This window comes from Geotrypetes seraphini, chromosome 2 (genome assembly GCF_902459505.1).
Source record: "Geotrypetes seraphini chromosome 2, aGeoSer1.1, whole genome shotgun sequence".
Taxonomy (NCBI): Eukaryota; Metazoa; Chordata; class Amphibia; order Gymnophiona; family Dermophiidae; genus Geotrypetes; species Geotrypetes seraphini.
The window spans coordinates 158,592,958-158,605,225 of NC_047085.1; the positions used below are offsets into that span (position 1 = coordinate 158,592,958).

A 12,268-nucleotide genomic window follows, 5' to 3' on the forward strand; every position below is an offset into this window, starting at 1 on the left:
TTTTTTGTGCTCTGATTAGGTAAAGGACATTGGCATCTTTTAAAGCTGTGATCACCATTTTGTGCCTTTATGGCAGTATGACTTCCACATCTTGAAGCAATACTCGATGATAGCAGTCAGCATGGAGCCTGCGAGTCAGTGCAGGTTCACAGAATCTGTTCCTTTCTCCTGTGTGTGGTTTTTGTTAGATTGGAAACCCATGCAGAGCACTGGGGTCTGCAAAGGCACCCTGACACACAGGACCCAGTGCCGACCGCAGTCCTCATGCCTAGATAAATGAGGGGGAGGGGAAAGGGAGGTCTGCCATTTTGTTTTAATCATCACCTGGAGTCAGATGAAATTTAAGTATTAAAGTGGGGTCAGATGATAGTTCCGGGGGATGGAGACCTGTTTGAATTTGGCAATGGAACCAGTTCTCTTTGGTTGGGTAATGGGGTGGGGGGTGTTCTCAGTTTGCTTTTTTTTTTTTTTTGGGGGGGGGGTTCTTTTTGTACATTAAGCATTTGATATAACTGTTTTCCTGTCAGAGTGGGGGGGGGGAGGGATGATGAATGGATGAGTCCAGGGCCCTGGTGTGCTTTGATTTTGCTTATGGACCCAGGTCTGTTAGTGGGGAATAGTTGGATAGGTGTTTTTAGCATATTATGTATAAAATGATGTCTGTTTCTCTCTGCGATTGATGATGTCCACTGTTTCTTACTCAACTTTGCTATGTTTAGTCTGTTTAAGTTGTTTTGCTATTTTCATCAATAAAATTGTTTGAACATAAAGTGGGGTCAGATTGGATAAAAGTTTGGCACTCACTGAGTTATGTACTTTGATGTGGAGAAGAACAGTATTGACTCATGTGCTTGAATGTGGAATGTTATGCAGAACAAGAACTACTACCTTATTGAAGCAGGAGAACTTATTATTATAATACTTTGCTTTCAGAATATGTTGCTAATACAAATTAAAAACTTTCTATTATTGTATTTCACTATTTGGAAAAAAAAATCAGTCTGTTCTAATTTCAGGTCTGTTTTTTTTTTTTGCTTATATAATGAAGTAGAAGAGGTGTACCTGAACCCTGATAATGTGTGTTAAATTTAAATTATAAACATTTTAAAAGACTGTATCCAGACTTAATGCAATTCAGGGACCAGTTGCCCCCTGCTAGTGAATTTTGTTCTAACGTTAGCTACAAAACATTTTAGGTTGCACTCAATATACTGATGATTTAAACTGTGTGTCTAGATGTGTGATGCATTTTTTCTCCCTTCTCCATTTGTATTATGTCCTTTTTAACAGAAAACACAGCTGATACCGAGCTAACGGGAGTAACTTTGCTGTTTTGCTGCTTGTTGCATGCACACAGGAATGGAAAGAGAACTCATTTTTCCCCTCTCCAGCACCATTCGATCACTCCCAAGATACACCAGAAAGCTGCTTACTACTTAATGCAGTTCAAAAGGCCTCTTTACGTTTAAACTGCACCGCATATCGTGATTATATTAGCCATCAGTCTGATGCCATGGGAGCTTCTGAAAGAGTTGATAACTGGAGTAGTATCCTGCTGGCAGACAAATATTTCACCAAAAATGACTGCTCAGTGTTTTTTTTTATTAGTACTGCTTACTGGATGCCATGAGACTCTTTAGAATTGTGATTAAAATTAGGGGCAGAAGGCAAAAGGTATTAAGATTTATTTTGCTTTCATAGAGCAATCTTACATGCAGTTTTTTTGTAATTTATGCAATATTTGTTAATGCCAACTGTAAAGCTAGATCAAATTATTAGTTTGGTATTGCTCCATTTTGTAACTGGTATATTAAAGCATCTCTGTCCCCCCTTTTCTATCTGTAAAGGGAAAAGTGCATTGTGGAGAGATGAGGTACTTGGGGCATTTATAAAGTTTTTAATTCAGATTACCATATACATCTGCACTTTGTCATTCTGATGATTTGTAAACAAATTGCTGGCAATATCAGGAACCAGCAATGCAATTTATAATTAAAAATAAAATATGTCCTTTCTGAACATGTTTTCTCTCTCTTGGGAGAACCCTGCTGTAACATGTCACTTCATTTATTGAAAGGGGTAGGGGCAGGAGTTCTGAAATGGGACTTCAAATTTTTCTGAAAATTAATGTATAGTACTGTCCATTTTGCTCATCTCCAGTATATTTCCTCAATCTCCTTACCGTGTACTATATGAATAATTTTTTCATGGTTAATAGACAGTTTTACCAATCCCTAGCCTGTCTCTCTTCCTTTTGATATTTGGGAACATATCCTATTGTGTTGCTGAACTGTCAAAACATTGAGGCTGAATAGTGGCAGGGGGACCCTGAGCCCTTCAAATAGTCAGGAAGTGAAGCTAGGGCTTGTTGAGAGCTTTCATGAAATATTTAAGTTCAGTTCATGAGACAACAAATTTGTGAATTTTATTTTGACAGAAACATGATGAAAAAATAACTGAAATGATACAAAAAAGGGCTGAAGGAGTACTTCCCCCTTTAAATCTTCTACAGTTTTCCATGCCTTATTGGATTTTGTTACTCCCATGTGCTACTGCTATCAGTTAGATATAAAGAGGACTATATCAGCAGGTGCATGATTTGTGAGGAGCTTTAACACAAAAATTGAAATGGGGTGAGAAGAATAGTGCTTAATTTTGTTCTTTATTTAGGTCTAATTTCTTTATTCTTGGTCTTCTCTTGCCTTTCAAGACAAAAGAAGAGCCTAGCTAAAGGGGACACATGTTTTTAGGAAATGTCTTTATAGGTTCTGTGGTGTTTTCTCTTCTTAATCTTTATGTGTGCTTCTATTTTCTGTGGTAGTCCTTAGGAGTAGAAATAGAATAAGATAATTTATCTAAAGGCATACACAACCATAATTCAGACTCTGTGTCAGCCCTTTACAGAGTTTATTGCTGCATTCCTATTTTCTCCAGTATGGCATTACATATTATATCCTGTCAACCATGGTACTTAAATGATTCATATTGTTCAAGAAAAAATGCACCGAGTGGGAATCTTAGTCAGGTCCTGGCCGAGAACTGATATTTGGTCATTATACGTTAGCATTTCCAGCAATTGAAGCATAATGGCTCTTACAGAAAAACAAGCAAGTACACACAAAGATTGTCTTACTGAAAATACAGTACCTACAAAGTAATTGCAGCATGTCAGTGTATTTTTATGGAAGCCAAAAATTAAAAATGTGTTTTGTTAATTAAAATATCCAAATTCATATGAAATTGATAGAAATTACTCACATGATATTGAATGTTTGATGTAATAAAAAAACGAGGCATTACCAGACATCTTGCTAATTAGGTAATGTAAGCTACTGGAAGGAAATTTGCTGGAAGTTGTTTTTTCATCTTTTTGCTTTACCAAGGCTTCTTTCTTTGTTTAAATAAATAAAGAGCTGTTCTTATTAGCAAAGTCCTCTTGATGAACATTTGGACTTTGATGTGCTGAAAATATTCTCGTTCTTTACAGAAGTCTTTCCAGATTGCTGGGACAATCATGTCTTTAAGCGGGGTCTTAATTTCTGTTATGTTTTCTTAGTTTTGGCATGGATATACTAAAGCTTTTTTGTTCTACCATGTCTTTTTTCCCCTTTGGTTCTCCTTGTATTTACTACTTTTCTCTTTTTCTTCTGTTTTTCTTTCTTTTTCTTTTGGTGTTTTGTTCCTGTCTTCATTGTTTCAGGTATTTCTTTCCCCCTCTGGATCCCCCACGTGCTGGATCGAGATGGTCCAGTTATGCCCAGCTCCTTCCTCCTCCTCCTCTGATAGAGCACTCTTGCGATGCTGACAATACCAACTTCCAGTATCCTCACCCTCGCAGACGATCTCTCTCTCGGCCTCTGAACCCCTTACCTGAGAATGAAGGGGTCTAATATAGTTCAGCCCAAATTGAGAGGCCTTATTTAAATGCTTGTAAATATTTCCATTTCTGACTGCTTTTATTTGCCTTGATTTCTTTCCTTCCAGAATATTGACAAAAAATAGGAGTTTTCTTGTGTGTGTACAAACAAAATGCAAGCCATGAAATCAAAAGCATTTGGGCTTGAGCATCAGAGGAACAGTAGGTGCATTACTATACCTCTAATGATGAGATCGTTACATTTAAAAGCAGTGTTAACTTGCAAAGCTCTAGCATATGCCTGACTTTCAAAGTGCCTGTTCTGTAAAAACATTTGTTTAACTTTATGCTAATTTTCTTATATAGTGGGGGGTTTTGTATATCACATTGATAAATCCAGAGATGTATTGTCATGAAAATTGTCATCAAATGTATTATAGAAAACAATCTGATTTATTCAGTGAGTCATTCCTGTGTATAGTATAGCTGTACTTATGTTGAACTTCACTGCATAAACTAAAATATTTAAATGTTGCAATTCTAATTTGATAATAAAATCTGAAAAATGATCATTGGTCTGGATTATTTTCTCTGAGTTGGTGTATGTAACTTGAAAGCATTGTCCAGTCAATGCCAGCAGTATCTTTGTATTAGTTAAAGGATGGAAATTACACTGAAACTAGGATTTTATGAGGAAAAAGCCCCAGCAGTGTTGTTTAGGCACTATCAAACTGAATAAAGAAATACACCCATTATGTGCAGATTTTGAGTGACCTAGTGTACTGCTGTGTGAGACATAAATATGTAGACCAGTGGTCTCCAACACACATCCCAGAGGGTACAGTTTTCCAAGCCCATAACAGCTGAAAAATTAGAATTGCTTACCAGAAGTATACAGTACTGTCCAGAGGTGGATAGAAAGAAGATCCTATGAAGCTCCACTTTTGAGTGCCTACATGCCATGTGTTGTCACATTCACATGCATATACAGGTATGGGTTTTACATTGTTATGAAGCATGCGCTACACAGCAGACTTTCACAGGACTTTCTATCCACCTCTGGGTTATGTCATATCCTTCTGGTGAGGAATTTCAATTTTTAAACGGATATGGGGCCCATCCTATCAGTAGTCTAGCTGTAAGTGCAACTAAATGATGGGACTAAGATTGGGACCAGCTTAACCTCTCCAGATGACTCAAGTCAATTTCTCTTGCCTCTTCCCTGGGAAAAGCCTAACATTGGTTAATCGTTTCTAGAGACCTTCTGGTGTTTCTCTTCTGTAATTTATAGGAGCACTGTTAATTCTACTTTCTTTAAAACCCATGTACTTAATCTGAAGGGTTTTTTCTGTTTCTCAGACTCTGAGAAACTTGGCATGATAGAGTTCTGTCCATTTTCTGTGAATAGGACTAGTCCTATTTGTGGTCTTAATGAGAACTCTGGACCCCTCTACGGGGCTGCTTGTCTGTAAGGGGCTTACTGGCTCCCCTAGAACCCGTTTACCCTAGCCTCTTCTCTTTTCCAGGGTATGCATACCTTGGTTCTCTAGTATTGAATCTGCATTCCCCTACCTTGCAACCACATCCCAGCCATTTGAGCTCCATGTGACTGTACTTTCCTTGTTTGTGCCATCGTGTTAAATTTTAGACTTGTATATTCATTTCATTTAGACAGGTTAGTGCTTATTACATAATGTCTGCACGTGTATAGCAGTGCAGTGATTTTACAATTTATGAACCATGATTTTCTATGCTGGTAAACCATTAATATCTCTTATGTGTTACTAAGGGCTCCTTTTACTAAGCTGCGATGGCGTTTTTAGCGCATGCAGAATTTTAGCGCAAGCTAAACCCGTGCTACGCAGCTAGAACTAACACCAGCTCAATGCTGGCATTAGTGTCTAGTGTGCGTGGCAATTCTGCTAAAACCACTATTGCAGCTTAGTAAAAGGAGCCCTAAGGAGTCACATTTATGGGTTTTGCAATTGTTAATAAGCCAAAATAGAATTTTTAGAAAATACATCCTTCCAGAATCACAATTTATATACCGCATAATAACTATTTAGTATTTAAAATTACACGTATAAGCCTAAAATGTTTTGGTGGCCCCCAGAGCGTTCTCATGTTCACTTTGTAGTCCTTTACATGGAAAAGTTTGAAGACCACTGATGTAGACTAGTTAGAATACCAAAAGGAAAAAATATACTGTAAATCTTACCCTGAAAAAGACATCTAGTGACACTGCATCCACACATTAAGAATTTAAACTCTGTATCTCACGGGAAAAAAATACATATAGTGCTTTATTTAAAGATTAATTTATTAATATTTATATATATATATATATATATATATTTTTTTATTTTTTTTTTAATTCCCTAATTCATCTTTTTAGATTGACTTTTAACTATCCTTAGATTAACTCCATGTTATGCTCTAGGTAACAAAAATGGGTTGAATTGGGTCCTTCCCTTCCCAGCTTTGAACCTTTGAGAATTAATACCAACCATCCAGACCAGGTTTGAACCTTTGACAATTAATGCCATTTGTCTGGGCCAGGGTTGAAAACTTGAAGATTGACACTGTTGCTCACAAATTCAAATTCATACCAATTTACCTCCTTTTTAAAACAGGAGCAGGGATGAGAGCAGGAGGAGAATAGGGGTTGGATGAGGGAACTTTACCCGCTTCTCTACAGGTTGCCTAAGGAGATGTGTTTAAGTCTATTAAAATTAAAATAAAATAAAAGTGGTAGGGCTGCATTCTGGGATGTGTTTCCTGACTTAAGCCCTGTTGTCAAATACTTGAAAGATCCAGAATTTTAGCCTATCAGACAACAATGAACAAATCATAGACAAAATGGTGCTTAAAAAATTGCCTTTGTTTCCAGGATTGAACTGTCCTGAATGCTCTTTTTGATAATGTACCTCTCAAACAATTCCTGAGGAATTTAGGAATTCATAAACTAGGATGTAGTATCTTTTTTTATTTTATTTTTTTAAATTTTTATTAGGTTTCAAACAAGTTAAACAAACCATACATCTCAGAAAGTACACCATCCGTTCTGTTACAAGATCGAAGGTCTACATAAAACAATGTAAGAATACATCGGCATTTACATACCCCTCCCAAGAATACCCCCCTCCCCCCCAATCTGCATAGGATGTAGTGTCTTATTGGGGATTAAGAACTGGTTAAAAGAGAAAACAGTAGAGTTAAAGGGTCAATATTCTGAATGGAGAATGGTAATGTGGGGTTCCCCAAGGGGTATGCACTAAGACTGATAATTTTCAACATATTTATCAATGATCTGGAAAGGGGAATAACAAGTGATAACACAAAGTGCTGATGACACAGTGTGCTGATAATACAAAGTTGTTAAATCACAAAAGGACTAAAAAATTGCAAGAGGACCTTCCAAGATTGTGAGACTGATTGTCCAACTGGCAGATGATAAAGTTCTCGCGTGAAAAGGTATGGTGGCTGTGTTAGTCCACTCTTCAAGGTAATATGTAGAAATAAAAACATAAAGAAAAAAAAATATACCTTTTATTTGGGGAGGGGGGACCTAGCTTAATATAGTTTATGATTAGCTTTCGAAGATAATCCCATCTGAATTGAGGAAGAAGAGGTTACCTTCAAAAGTTAATCAAAACTACATTGTTAGTCAAAAAAAAAATTATTTTTTTTTCCTTTATGATTTTGTTTTATTTCTACATATCTCAAATTCTCTAAATGGCACTCAAAATGGTGTATGTGCCCAATTTGTGTATCCAATTTAATTGATTGAACCAATTAGTGCCAATAATTGGGTGCTAATCACTGGCCAACACTCATTTAGGTACCTCAAATGTTAGATCTGTTTCTGGGTATATTTGACCTGCTGATTCCAAAAATAGTACTAGTTTTCTCCTATCAGCTTTAGTTTTTGAGATTCAGAACATGTGCCATATTTATTTTTTATTTATTTTATTTCTTCCATTTGTGTGACGCATATACCTTTACAAGCTCTAGGCGACATTACAGAGGAAGGGGTTAGAAGAGGGTAGGGAGGACTATGGAGGGCAGGAAGGAGTGTAGAGCAGAGGAGCATATAGAATATTTCATAGAAATTCCTAACTTTACAGATAGGAGCACCACCTATGTAAATGATATGCAAATGAATTAAAGGAATATGTAAAAAGGAATTGAAGGGAGGAACCATTAAACAATAGAATTCAGTTAATAAAATAAAAAGAATAGGGGTAAAAACAATGGAATAAAATTTAAAATAATTCATAAACTGGAAGAAAAAATTGAAAAGCAAAATCAAATAAGTCTGGCAGCAGTCCAATTTCCTGAAGCAGCTCTGTTGCCTCAGCATATTTTAAATAATCCCAATGGTAAAAGTCCAGATATTGGCTCGGGCTTTCCAGCTGCTGCAGCCCCGATTCATCGCTTCCAGGCAGAAGATGCACAGAGAGTTCATAGTCAGTTGCGCGAGAGACACCAGTGCGCCGACAATCGAGCGCTGACAATTTGGCGCAATAAAGAAGTGCACCGTAGGAAAACTTCATTTTAAAGAGCTCCAAAGCAGGGTGTGAGTGGGGAAACCCCCCCCCCCCCACTTTACTGTATAGTGTTCGCGCTGCTGTTGGGGGGGGGTTGGGGGGTTGGAACCCTCCATTATAGAGAAAATGGAACTTTTTCTGATTTTTTTTCAGGAAAAGTTCAGTTTGCTCTACCCCCCCACACACCCCCAATGGCAGCGCGAACACTATACAGTAAAGTGGGTTCCCCCCACCCCCGTCGGAGATCTTTAAAGCTAAGTTTTCCCATGGCGCGCTTCTTTCTTGCGCCAAATTGTCAGCGCTCGATTGTTGGCATGCTGGTGTGTGGCACGCTATTATCCCGTCACCTGCACAGGCCGCACTGCTCTTGGTGGGTGGCGGATGCAAATGGGCACTCCAAATACCACTCTTCACTCTGCTCGCCCATTAAAAAATCAAGGTATTTTAATGTAGTGTTTAAATTAATATATTTTAAGCATGAAGGAAACATTTAAAATTAAAAGAAAAGTGTACAAAGTGAAAATCTACTTATTTTATACCAAAAGCACATTTTTTTATACAAACTTTCTAGTAATTAGACACACAAGAAGACTTTTGTAAGACTTCCGAGAGTGGAATCTGTCAGGACAATCCCGCATAAGATTTCAACAATAGTCTGCCATCATGTATGCATCCCATCTTCCTTGGTATCTGGCTTCCATTGTTTTTATGTCTTGCTGAAATCTTTCACTTTGTTCTTTGCTTAAGTCACCAAGGTTCTCTGGAAAGCAATCTGAGTGACTCTGCAGATAATGGACTTTTAACACTCATGTTACAGCCAAGCCTGTTGAAACGAAAGAGCATATCCTCTACTAATTGTGTGTAGTTTTCTGCCTTCTTGTTGCCAAGAAAGTTTTTCAAACAAGAACAAATGAAGACCAGGTACATGATTCAAGTTCATTCATTGATGCTATGAAATGTGGGTCATTTATAAGTTGTCTGATCTGTGGACCATTGAAAATGCCTGCCTTCAGTTTTTCCATGGTATGTTCAGATAACATGCACTATGTATTCAATGCATGAACCGTCTTTATTCAAAGCCTTTACAAATTGTTTCATCAGGCCTAGCTTTATATGTAGTGGTGGCAGTATGATTTTCGTGCTACCGAAGGTTAATTGATTATATTTTGTCCTCCATCCACCATATATTCCATTGGAAGCCAATCTGTTTTGCCCAATGTTCTTGTTTGGCTCTGCTATCCCAAAAGCATAAATTCAACCATATCTAAGGAACTAGAGCTTATGTGGTCTATCCAATGCAAGTTTCTGAATCAGTGCATCCACATAACCCCAGGAACAGGTAAAAGATCCCAAGGCACCAAGAAAAAAATTTTTTTTGTTGGTCTTTGTAAATTATTGGTGCTAGTTGACGACAATTTGTGTGTGTATTTTGTTAGGCATGCATACATTTTTTTTTTAGCATACTACTGAAAAAGGGTCAAGGAGGGTATTAACTAAAGATGTATGCACTTTTATAGAAGGCAGATAAAGCCACAGAGGTTGAGCCAAAGGTTTCTAAAAGGTGTGCAATCTTAGAGACCATCACACACAAACAGCATTGAGTCCACAAGAGGTAAGCTTCTAACGTGTTTAGTCACAGAAACAGTCACAAGCAGCATACAGTCACCAGAAGTTCCAAGAAAAGCATCTTGTATTCAATCACAGAAACAAGCAGCACATATTCCCTGGGGTTTAAAAAATTATTCACAAAGGTATAAACTTGAACCAGGCTTCCAATAAGTGTACAATCTTAAAATCAGTTACAAGCAGCATACACTCCCTTCAATCTATAAGATTAACAAAGGGTCTCATGCTTGTATACAATACTCTGGGATATTTATATGCTTCATGCACAGTTACTGTGATTTATATTTTAATTGTGCCTTCATATATGGCTTAAAAAAAAATGATATTGACTTTGTTTTTTATATATTTTATATAAAGTGATTCACACACACACACACTCACTCTCTCTCATTTAGACAAGTGGGTTATCTCCCAATGGCTGCAAAAGGAATCCACTCTGGATTTTTTCTTTAACTCTCACTGCGAGTTTTACTGCCACTTGTCGTTTTCCCCTTCCGCACACAAGCCTGAAGGAGTGTTTCTGAAACAGTGATCATAATGTGATCAAATTTGAGCTGATACCGGGAGTAACATCGCAAAAGAAATCTACTATAGGGGCATTTAATTTTCGAAAGGGCGACTATGATAAAATGAGGAAAATGGTTAAAAGGATCAGTTGCAAAGGTTAGGACTGTAAACCAGGCGTTGATGTTATTTTAAAAATACCGTTGTAGAAGCCCAGACCAGATGTATTCCACGTATCAGCAAAGGTAGAAAGAAGAGTAAACGAGAGCCGGCGTGGTTAAAAGGTGAAGTGAACAAGTCTATTAGAGCCAAAAAAACATCCTTTAAAGAATGGGAAAAAGATCCAAATGAAGAAAATAAGAAGAAACACAAGCACTGGCAAGTTAGATGCATAGCATTGATAAAGACAGCTAAGAAAGAAATTAAGAAAAACTTCCAAAAAAGGCAAAAACTCATAGCAGAAAACCTGTGAGGGAATCTGTGGGACCGTTGGATGATCAAGGAGCGAAAGGGACACTCAGGGAGGATAAGGCCATAGCGGAAAGAGTGAATGATTTATTTGCTTCGGTCTTTACGGAAGAAGATGTAAGAGATCTACCTGAACCGGAAATGATTTTCAAGGGTGATGATGCGGAGGAACTGAAATAAATCTTTGGTGAATCTGGAAGATGTACTGAGCCAAATCGACAAGTTAAAAAGTGATAAATCATCAGGACCAGATGGTATACATCCCAGGGTATTAAAATAACTAAAAAATGAAATTGCTGACCTGCTGTTAGTGATCTGTAACCTGTCGCTAAAATCATCTATAGTACCTGAAGATTGGAGGGAGGCCAATGTTACGCTGATTTTTTTTTTTTAAAGGGTTCAAGGGGAGATCTGGGAAATTACAGACTGGTAAGTAAGCCTCACTTCGGTGACAGGCAAAATGGTAGAAACAATTATAAAAAATAAAATTGTGGAACAAGTAGACAAACATGATTTAATAAGACAAGAATCAGCATGGGTTCAGCTGAGGGAGATCTTGCCTCACTAATTTACTTGACTTCTTTGAAGGTGTGAACAAACATGTGGATAAAGGTGAGCTGGCTGATGTAGAGAATCAAGATTTTCAGAAAGCTTTTGATAAAGTTCCTCATGAGAGGCTCCTGAGAAAATTAAAGTGTCATAGGATAGGTGGCAAAGTTCAGTTGTGGATTAGGAATTGGTTATCGGATAGAAAACAGAAGATAGGGTTAAATGGTAATTTTTCTCAATGGAGGAGAGTAAACAGTGGAGTGCTGCAGGGGTCTGTACTGGGACCGGTGCTATTTAACTTATTTATAAATAATCTGGAAATTGGAACGACGAGTGAGGTGATTAAATTTGCAGATGACACTAAACTGTTCAAAGTTGTTAAAATACATGCGGATTGTGAAAAATTGCAGGTGGACCTTAGGAAATTGGAAGACTGGGCGTCCAAATGGCAGATGAAATTTAATGTGGACAAATACAAAGTGATGCACATTGGGAAGAATAACCTGAATCGCAGTTACTGGATGCTAGGGTCCACCTTGGGGATTAACGCCCAAGAAAAGGATCTGGGTGTCACAATGACATCTTTTGGCCAATGTGTGTCGGTGGCCAAAAAAGCAAATAGGATGCTAAGAATTATTAAAAAAGGGATGGTTAACAAGATTAAGGGCTCCTTTTACTAAGCTGCACTAGGATTTTGTAAACTTCAATCATATCT

General features: G+C 37.5%; 1 protein-coding gene across 2 annotated transcripts in view; it reads left to right on the forward strand.

Annotated features, from left to right (window-relative positions):
- Positions 1-4,419, forward strand: part of SEH1L (SEH1 like nucleoporin) — a 60,182-nt gene extending 55,763 nt beyond the window's left edge. The window contains exon 9 of one of the 2 annotated variants that reach the window (XM_033934130.1): positions 3,701-4,419. In XM_033934130.1, coding sequence (XP_033790021.1) covers positions 3,701-3,890 — 190 coding nt within the window. In that variant the 3' untranslated portion in view covers positions 3,891-4,419. Of the gene's footprint in view, positions 1-1,290 lie in introns of both variants that reach the window. The other variant, XM_033934131.1, reaches the window with a different exon arrangement.
- Positions 4,420-12,268: the final 7,849 nt, after the last annotated feature.